The following is a 10,352-nucleotide window of genomic DNA, read 5'->3' as shown; positions in this document are numbered from 1 at the left end:
AGAGATTATGTATATTGCATGTTCCATGAGAAACTATTTATTTGCACCTGACCACTCCCCCCTCCCGTGAGCCTGTTTTCTTATCTGTCCTGTGGAAATAATAGGCGCACCTTGCTTTTCACATAAGGTTATTATACCCTTCCCGTGAGCTAATAACTGAGGAAGTCCTTTGTTCATAGTAAGGGGCTATATAAATAGGAAGGATCAATTTAATCACTACTATTAGTAGTAGGCTTTGCACTTAATAACCTATATTTAAACAGAGCTACACACGTAGACAGTTCCTAAAGACTAATATTTTTTTCGCTGTCCCATAGGAGCGGCCCTAGCAGGATTTAATAGTGGGGGTTTCTTCCAGAAGTCAGGCAAAGCAGTTTAGGAAAGTTTGGGTTTAAATTCAGAGGTGGCACAGGGACTCCAGGAATCCTGCGGCGGATCCTTTAAATATTGAGATGAAAGGGCGGAGCCGTCGTCAGGGACGCGACTGCGCCGCTTGGTTTCCAGGAAATGACCTCAGGCGGCCGCGGAGATGGAGGATGTGCTGGACATAGGCGAGGAGCGGCGCAGCGGCTTGGCCACCTCCGTGAGGACCGACTTGGGGGCTTGGGGCTAGGATTTGGCGGGTGGTGAGGGGCGACCTAGCCGGCCCGGCTTCCCGGAGGCGCCTCGGCCTGGCCTGTCCCAGGTGGCCGCAGCGGGTTGACGCGGAGCCGCGCAGGGGTGAGGCCGGTGAAGAGGCTGCCTCAGCCGCCCCGCCCCCGAGGCAGCTGTGGGCTCCACCGCTACGGGCCTGGGGTTTGCTTTGTTTAAAATTCTCTGAAAGCAAAAAAACAGATCCGGCCCCTGCCGGCCTCTGGGACCAGTGGGAAATTTCCCAGCCAGGCTCCGCTTTCTGGAGCCGTGAGTGCTAACTCCCCTAGAGCGGGCATATCTGAAGGTGACTGGAGGCATCCTGGGCCAGAGTCGCACTTGCACCCATGCTAGGGTTTTTTTCCTTGAGAATTCTCATGCTGTAATTTCATGTAAAAACCTCAGTGTTTTATGCATGGATGGCAGGCTGGTAGGCTGGAAGGGCCTTTTCTTGCCCCTTGAGTTCCCAAGGGGTCGTGGGCACTACCTTATTTTTATGGCTTAGGATTTATAACGTGGAGGAGTGGCTAGGTGCTGGGGTCCCAGAGGTCGGATGGAGTACCAAGCTGCTTACTGGGTTAAAAAAAAAAAAAAAAAGCTAGCATTGTGTGTCAACTGTACCCAAATCTAAAAAATTAAAAACAAACAAACACACGCTCCCCAACCTTGGTTTCCTTATCTTAGAATGGAGATGTTGATACTTCAAAGTAAAGTGCTGCAATGAAAATGAGACGGAGTAACGCCTGGGAAGCATTTAATGCAGCGCCTGTCATGTGCTAAGTTATTAGAAGAAGTTAGCTGCTGTGACTTCTGAGGCTGCGATTTACCTGGTTGTGTATATAGTCTGTAAATCGTCGATCTAGATTCAAGACCCAAGTTCAGTGTTGTAACTCCATCACAGTCCCATCAAACCCTTTTACCTTTAAAATTAGTCAGGACCACAGTCACTAGAAGATTGGGGCACACAGCAGGTCTTCAGTTTCTGCTCTGGAATCTCTAAGTGTTTTGAAGGGCCCTGATAGCATCAGATGCCCTCCGAGGTACTGGAGAGGATGAAGCAGGTCCCTTGACTGACCAAAGAGAATTTTAGGTCACCGGGTCTTTCTGAGATGTGAACTTGTTTAGTCCCTGGGAATGTAAACGTAGCTATGCATGCATTCTTTCAACAAATATTTATTGTGTATCAGGCATTGTGTTAAGTGCTGGAGATGTAGCAGTGGGAAAAGAAAAACGGAAAAACGAACAACACAGGGACATCTGGCTGGCTCAGAGCATGGTGGAGCATGCGACTCTTTTTTTTTTTTTTTAAGATTTTTTTTTTTTTTTGACGGGCAGAAAAAAGGAGGGGGGAGGGGGGAAGGGGGGGGGGGGGGAAGCAGGCTCCCCGCGGAGCAGAGAGCCCAATGCGGGGCTCAATCCCAGGACCCTGGGATCATGACCTGAGCTGGGGGCAGAGGCTTTAACCCACTGAGCCACCCAGGTGCCCCGAGCATGCGACTCTTGATCTCAGGGCCCATGCTGGGTGAAGAGATTACTTAAAAAAATAAAATCTTAAAAAAAACAACAGCAACAACAAGTCCTTGTCCTCAGGGGGCTTAACAATCCAACGGGGGAAAATGGACAATAAACAGACTATACATTTAAAATACACGTACATCTAAATATAGTAAAATAGTTTTTCTACCAGTCATTCCTGTGGATTTATACAGGGCCTTCAAAAAAGCTTAAAACCTTAAAATACTTAACAGTCATTAGAGAAACTGCCCGGAAACCGCATTTAGAGACAAGATCGTTGAATTTTTGTTTTAGCACAACCACTGCGCATAGTACACCATGTTGAGATACCAAGTGCTAGGACAAGTGGGAAAGGGGAGAGATAGGCAGAGGGGTGGAACTATCTGCCTCGGAAAGAAAATGAGCTGCTGATCAGAAATATTGTTTCCATCATCCCCGAAACCTAAATTACTGGCTTGAATTTGAAATGTAAACAGGTCATAGAGGTTTTTATGCAACTCCTGTGTAACCCCTCTCAATGTATTGGTGCAGACAGTTCTTAGAACATCTGAAAACTGAAACTCCAGCATGGGGTAGTGGAAAGAACTGAGAAGCTGAAGACCGAAGAAGATTTTGCTTTTCGATTTTCTTCTGCCATTTCCTTGCCTTGCTGGGCCTCACTTTCCACACTTGTGAAATGGCATCAGTCCTAGTCCCTGCTCCTGTGAGAATCCAGTGAAGCCACATCAAATGAGATTTTATTAATGAGTGCTTATATTAATGCTGGTTTTAGAAAAGCCAACAACTGAAATATAAATATTTCAACATCCACCAGTCTGCCTAAATAAAGTTTTGTTTCTGTGCTGGGAAGCATTTGAGACACAGAGCCTCCACCCCAGGAAGGCTTTGGGGAACACCTGCAGATGGTTCATTTGATGACTCAGAATTTAAAGCGTTCTGATTTCTGAAGCTGATGGCTCAAAATTCTCGTAAGAGATTTTCTTTACTCTCTAGAAGCGCAAATCCAATTAGTGTATACGTCAGAGCAAATGCGAACTGTATTTCTCTGGTGCTAGTTGCCATGGAATTTAAGGATACTTTCCCCCAAAAGCCTTTTTGATAACAATTTCATGCCAGGCTGCAGCTTTGAAATGAGGCCTTTCTGGAATCCTGCATTGGAACATGAGAGCCTTTGCCACCTTCTTCCCTGAACTTTGGCATGAGGTCTCTGTTCATTCTAGAGGAATGTCTGTGTGCATTTCTTTGGGTAGGAAAGATCTATGGCAGTTAAAAGAGAAACCCCTGGTCATTAATCCAGGAATTTCATATTTTCCTATCAAATAGAAGTGGCATCAGGTGTAAGGGTATGGAGCATTTTTGAAAAATATGTTCAAGTTGCTCAAATCCCATCCTCCTCACCCCCCAAATCCTGTCCTTGCTTTTACCTTCCCAGAATTCTCATTCTCACAGTGGCCCAAAGATGTTTGGGTCAGCAGCGCTCCTCATCTCTTTTTACAGGGGCCGAAGATGGGTCGCCGAGCTCAACAGGAGGCAGCTCAAGTCGAGAATCATCTCAGTAGCAAGAACTCCTCTTCAATTCTGACTGGAGAGGTAGGTGTTAAAAAAAAAAAATGCTTTCTAAGAGTAAGTAATTACTTAATGAGCAAGGATTTGGGATTTGATATCACTTCTCTGTAATGCCAGCCCTTCCTCCTATCTTGATTTAGGAATTCCCTTCCTTGGCATTCATCCTGGTAGCAAGAAATGAAAGAGGAACATTTTTTTCTTTGAAGCCAGAGTAGTTTCTGTGCATTGCGTTATATTCTCAGTGAAGAAGGTTCTTAAGTTCGCTGAAGCCAGGGACCAGGAAGTTTCAAAATCCAGTGGAAATCCAGGTTTTTATTTCTGTCGAATCAGGGCCAGTGAGGCATGCTGGTGACGTAAGGTTGGATTACACAACTGGACGTTTGCTCTCAGTGGTGGCCTGCACTTGCTACAGTTTTCAGGCAGGAAGGAGATTAGTGCTGGCCTTACTTCCCTGGAAACTTTTCTGAGTGGCCTGGAATTGTGGGAATTTATCCAGCTGCTCCACGGAGCGTGGGTAATCCTGATGAGGAACACTTTTAATGCCAGGGCACTATTTTTGGCAGTTTACTCAGATCCCCTTTGTATCTTCCTCTGTCCGTTTGAATAAACTGTGCTCTTTTCAAGAACCATTTTCGAGATAATCCCTCCGTCGGCTCTTCCTAACTTCCTCAGGCCAGCGTAGGGCTCCTTCTCGGTGCCCGTAGTACCTGTTGTAGGACATCTGCATGTTCTCACACAGTGCGCTCATTTTCTTTTTAGGTGTTTGTCTGCCCCACTATGCAGTGAGTTCCCACACAGCAGGAAGTCTGGCTTCTTCTCAGTTCTTTAGTTCATTGGCCATAGGAGGTTTAAAATAGATGAGGGGCCTTCGCTGAGAGGCGTAATGAGCTAGGCAGGTGCCTGAGCAAAGCATGCTGGGGACAAGACACAGGTACACTTACTTACGGTATCACAGATGTAGGAATAGTCTTCACTTTCATGGGGAGCAAGTCCTCTAGCACTTCTGTGAGCAGTCCACATGGCCCTTTCGATGTGTCTTTTACTTTCTCACTTAATGTAGAGATGTGGGTACAGAGCATCATTATTCTAAGGAAATAGTCATTCTGGCACAGAACTGCTGGTGGCTGGCCCGTGGCCTCACTACCTGGACACCATAGGGAGAGGGTGGGAGACGGGTTGTGCGAACCAGAGGCCACCTGTCCCCCGTAAAGAGGAAACCACTGCCTAGCTAAAGTTGACGGACACTGTGGGGAACACAGGCCCAGTATTGCCAGATCCTCTGATTTTCTGAGAGATGCTGGCAGTCTAAAATTTTGTGAGACAGCAACACGTTTTTATAGGTAAGCAACTAATTATAACGATTAAATCGCCATGTGGGCTGGATTAGGCCCGTGGGTTGTCAGTTGGTGACTTTAGCCCAGAGCACCTGCATTATAGTGCTTATTACATTGTATTCTAGTCGTTTCCATGACTGGCCCCCTCATAAGAGGTGAGCTTTTGTAAGGCCGTCTGTCACTCACATTGCCCAGCACAGGCGTGAGGTTGACAGGACCGGGGTTGAGGGGGGTGGGTGGTGAGGTGCACCGTGTGCTCACGGGGGCCGTCACAGTCTGAGGAAGAGTGGCGCAGGATGGCAGGTGGGTACATAGTGGTGCACCGGAGGCCCCGGTAAGGGGGACGATGGTACAGTGTGGGGGAGATGGCAGAAGAGTACATATCATACCCATCCCTGATCTGAGGGAGCTTGACCTACAGTAGCATATGCCTGCCAGGAGAGAACGGCCAAGCAGATGACTGGGTTAATGGAGTCTCCTGATGGCTGGCCACTTTAGACTGTGGGTCCAGGGACATCTTCCCAATAGCAAATCCTTTTCTGCTTTTCTTCAACAAATAGTTACTGAAGTTTATTATGTGCCAGGCACCATTGCAGAGGGTTGGCATATTTTAGTGAACAAAAGAGACAAAATCTACTGCCATACTGGAACTTTCACTCCTGTGATCACTGGCAGCCGGAAAGACCGATCACATGTCTACTTAATTGTGAAGGAGGTTTTAGCCACCTGTGGTGGTTAGGTGATGGGCCTGTGGTAGGCCAGGATATCCTGGAATGACCTGCTGGCCTTGAGGCTCTGTGTAACCCCCACACCAAATCAGCTTCCTGGCTGGGGTCAGTAGGCATTGTTCACCTACCCATCGCCTTCCCCATGGATCCCAGTGAGAGTCAGGACTGTGAGCGGCTAACTTTAAAAGCACAGACAGGGTTTCAGCCTTTCTGGAAGACCTACGTGTTTTCCCAGGGACATTCACCTCTGGGCCTTAGCTTTTTTCTGAGAGAACATGATGAAAAGTCATTCTGTTCTTTGCCCAACTGGTGCCTCCAGCAGTGACAGGCCGGTCAGAATTCCAGGATTCCTTCCCTCCCTGGGCTGACTGAGGTTTAAAGCGGTGTGGGCAGCCTCCCCTGGGGCCAGATGCTCCGTGTGCCGTGTGGGACTTTTCGGCTGTGTCTTTCTAAAATTAGATCTCAGGACTTTGGTGTGTGCCCATTTACATTCCAGTTCTGAGCGTATGACCTGACATGTTTATTTTTGTCCCCTTGCTGACTAGATCCTAGGAGGAAGCTATCCCTGCAAACGTAAACATGGCACCTGGGGGCCGTCCGACATCCTGGAGTGTTTGTTTGTAGAGATAGGTAGGATTGTTTGTTTTGAGGCAAGGTGGCGGAGCTGGGCGCTCTGGTGGAGGAAGCAGAGAGGCAGTCTGCTAGAACAAAGAGAACATAGGGCCTGACACCAGCAAACCGGGGCTGGAGACCGGCTCTGCTAATTGCCTGGATCTTGGACAAGTTCACTGATCTCTCTAATCCTCCATTTCACTGTCTGTCAAGTGGCGGTAACAATGCCACCAGGTTGCTGTGGGGATTAAGAGAGAAATGCGTTTGACAGCACTACACGCCTTGTGTTCCTTCAGGAAACTCGTGAGTACACAAGGATTGGACAGGGCTTTGCCATTTTTATTACAGGGCAGCCACGTAGGAGGCCAGGAGCCTGGGTCTCCTGTCAAACTGACTGGGAAGTCTCTTCGAGAGCTCTACTCCTTTATCCCTTCGGGAGACTGGTAGTGATCTAAAGCAGGGTTTGTGCTTCCTGAGTGCAGGGGCCATTCCTCATGAAGAGTGGGTAAGGACACAGGGCTCGGGGTCATACAGGCCTGGGTTGAAATCCTGGCTCTGCCACACGTGAACCCTAGGACTCAGCAAGTTATTTAACTGTTTCATCCCACCCTTCTTTTGTTTCGAGATTTTATTTATTTGAGAGAGAGAAAGAAAGAGAGAGAGCTCATGAGAGTGAGTGGGAGCAGGGTAGGGGCAGAGAGAGAGAGAGAATGTCAAGCAGACTCCCTGCTGAGTGTAGAGCCCACCTTGGCTGAGACCACCAAAGCCAAAACCGAGAGCCGGACGCTTAACTGACTGTGCCACCCCGGCGTCCCAGGAGCACAGCACAGGCTCACCTCACTCAGCCTCAGTTTCCTCATGGGTAAGGCAGGAGTAATGATACCACATCCTCCACAGGGCAGCTAAAAAGAAAAAATGAGATAATCGATGTAAAGCCCTTCACACAGTCTGGCACGAAGCACCCAGTATGTTGCTAATTGTTATTATTTCTGTAGAACTTGGATTCTTTTTATTTTGCCTTAACCCTCTCTGCTAAGGTTGAAAACTGGTAGCCTTGACGTTGAATGTTGCCTGTAGTGATGTCTTGTTTGATCCTTACAGAGCTAAAACTTTTAAAATTCGGTTGTTATTTATACATTAGGAAACTTGACGTGAAAATCCCAATTCTGGGCTTCTCTTTAAAATCAGAACTTCTGGCACAGTGGACATGCTGGGCTGGCATCGCCCCCGCCACCCCTCAGGGGCGGCAGTTGGCAGGAGCTGGCCCGAGCTGGTGTGTGGCCTACCTCATGCAGTTTGCCACGCCTTCCCTTCATACACCTGTCAGATTTACTCACATTTGATCTGCCTTCTTCTATTTCCATTTAATTTGAAAACTCCTGGTCTTTGAGGATGGATCTATTTTCAGGCATTCTCGTGTATCTATTAGTATCAATAATTTGGCCACATGCATCAGACACTTGATCCCAGTTTTTGAATCAAGCAGACATGACTTTTTAAAAAAAGATTGATTTATTTCAGAGAGAAAGACAGAGAGTGAGCGAGCAAGGGGAGGGACAGAGAGAGGAGGGGAGAGAGAATCCCAAGCAGACTCTGCGCTGAGTGTGGGGCCTGATGCCAGGCTTGATCCCAGGACGCTGAGATCATGATCTGAGCCAAAACCAAGAGTCGGATACTTAACTAACCGTGCTGCCTGGGTGCCCCAGGCGTGATATTTCTAACAGCAGGCAATCCAGTGGAGGGTAGAGTAGGGCAGGTGCAGTCACTGAGCAACATCGTGCCTTACCCTGGCCCCTTCTAGCTTCCTCCTCTGCCAGCTGGAGCTTGTGACTTGCTCCCATAGTTGTAAGATGGCTGGTTGCTCCCCAGGGTCAGACCTGCATTCTAGGTAGGGAGAGGGGCAAGAGTTGGAGAGTTCAAGGTGTTTGTCCACTAAGTTTGTTTCTTATGAGGAAAAGGGTAGCCAGAGACCTCACCAAGGAGACTTCTAGTTATATTTCATTGATCAGAACTGGCTCTTCAGACAGCCTTGAGTTTCAAAGCACTTTTCAGTGAGGCCTGTCGCCGCAGCCATAACATGGCAGTTTGGGGTGGGGGAGACTGGCTGCTGAGTAGGTAGTTTCCAACCAATGTGTCATCATTTTTTTAAAAAACAGAATTCATACACAGATTTTTTTTTCATAAATTTGGGTATGACAGGAAAGAATTATTTTTACTAACAACAAAAAAAATCCACATTCCTCTCCAGAGTTCTAATTCGAAGTCATGTAGAGATCAGTGAAACATTACGTGCCCTGAAATTCCAGGATACCTGATTGAGTTGCCTTTGTCAACCCTTCTGGATCTTTTCCTTCTGCCCATTTTCTCTGTTGCCTCCCGGGGCTCTTTGCCTCTACCTGTGGCTCAGTCCAGGTGATGAAACGCTTCCTCCCTCTCTGAGAGGAGAGGGGGAAGGTCTCTTTCTTTGACTCATCCTTCAGTAAGTTTTGAATACTTTGCAAGAACTCCAACCATTTGATTGTACTGAGTAACCTTAAAAATGAGCTCTCCGTGTAGTTTTGCTCAGAGTTGGTTAGAGTCATACCTACTTCTTTAGGGATGTCGTAAAGAAATTAAGTAATACAGATAAAGTGCTTAACACAGTCTCCGGCTCACAATCTCTCTCAAGAATCTCTCAAGAAACAGCAGGCATCGAGAAAGTTTTTGACTGCACTCTCTGTCTTGGGGACTTTGGGGGTCACCTGTCACAACTCAGGCTTGGATTACTAGCTGCATAGTTGAGTGGTAGTTGAGGTTGGTATTATGGTTACAGAGATTGTCCCGTGATGCACGTCTGCATGTCTGTAGTAGGTACCTTTCTCTGGTAAGGGCAGCTCTGAGAGTTTCTCTGCCCGAGCTTTCACCTTCTGTTGATACAGATGATTCTGCCCTTAACACATTCCTTCAAGACCAGGACATCTTCTACCATAAAGTTACACTACCGAATCATGGGATTGGTGAAAAGTGATCTCAGGCAAAACCTGTCTAGGTCTGGCCATTCTTTGGGATGAGCACTTCTCACTTGGGTGTAGACCTCTTTGTGGCTTAAGTTTTAATTTGCAGACTCTCCCTTTAATAATTTCGACTGACGTTGGAACGATTGCCATCTCTCGGTGAGCTGCATGTGGGGTCCTCGTTAAGGCTCGTGGTGGCTCTTGAAGCAGCGGCTACTCTTACCCCATTTTAGCCATGAAGACACTGAGACTTCGAGAGGTTGGACGACTGGTCCAGAGTCATCCAGCTCATCTCTGACTCTAGTCTGGTCTCTGTGATTCCTGCTAGATAGGTAGGTGCACAGCCCTCCCAGCAGAGAAAGGCTTTTGGAGAGGGAAGAGAAGCTTTTGGGTTATTCCCTTGGAATCCTTCTGGAGCACGAGTAAGTTCTTACTTGATGACCCTTATCCGTCCACTTGTCTAGAGAAATGCTTGAGTCACAGCTGTTCCCTTTCTCTCCACCCCCCCCCATCCCTTCAGTGTTCCTCCTAGGACGCAGAACTGAAAGTTAGCCAGATTCTCTCACAGGAATCTGAGCAATGCTGTTGGGCTCATGTTCCCAAATTAGGCCAATTTCCTCATCCCTCAGCAGCTTCACGCAGCTGGAGCTCCCTCGGCACTTTGCATGACGTTTCTCGCCCTCTGCCTGTTCCCTGACTGCTCTGCCAACCGGACAGCTATTTTCAGCCCAATAGGGTTATCTGCTGACCCTTTTTGGTGACATTTTTCTTCTTTCTCACAAAAATAACTTTCCTGATTGGTCACATTTTTCAGCCTTTTTCGTAGGCGCTCTCCAATGGGCTGGGTTGAAGGATGCTCCCAATAACGTCGTTGAGGAGGGATGCAGGGAATTCGATGAAGGACTGTTTTGTGAGGAATGCATTTTCCACACTTCATATTTATGTCGTGCTTCGCATGCTTCGGTTTTGAACTC

General features: G+C 47.6%; 1 protein-coding gene across 1 annotated transcript in view; it reads left to right on the top strand.

Moving 5' to 3' along the window:
- The first annotated feature begins 528 nt into the window (after nucleotides 1-528).
- LOC111148626 (intraflagellar transport 43) overlaps nucleotides 529-10,352 on the top strand; it is an 81,038-nt gene continuing 71,214 nt past the window's right edge. Inside the window, exons 1-2 of the mRNA XM_022505366.1 lie at nucleotides 529-583; nucleotides 3,643-3,735. Of these exons, the coding sequence (XP_022361074.1) occupies nucleotides 530-583; nucleotides 3,643-3,735 (147 nt within the window). The 5' untranslated portion in view covers nucleotide 529. The remainder of the gene's footprint in view (nucleotides 584-3,642; nucleotides 3,736-10,352) is intronic.

The sequence above is a fragment of the Enhydra lutris genome, unplaced genomic scaffold (genome assembly GCF_002288905.1).
Source record: "Enhydra lutris kenyoni isolate GAN:26980312 unplaced genomic scaffold, ASM228890v2 scaffoldscaffold20, whole genome shotgun sequence".
Classification (NCBI taxonomy): Eukaryota; Metazoa; Chordata; class Mammalia; order Carnivora; family Mustelidae; genus Enhydra; species Enhydra lutris.
The sequence above is the reverse complement of the archived record's forward strand: the minus strand, read 5'-3'. Positions and strand labels throughout refer to the sequence as shown.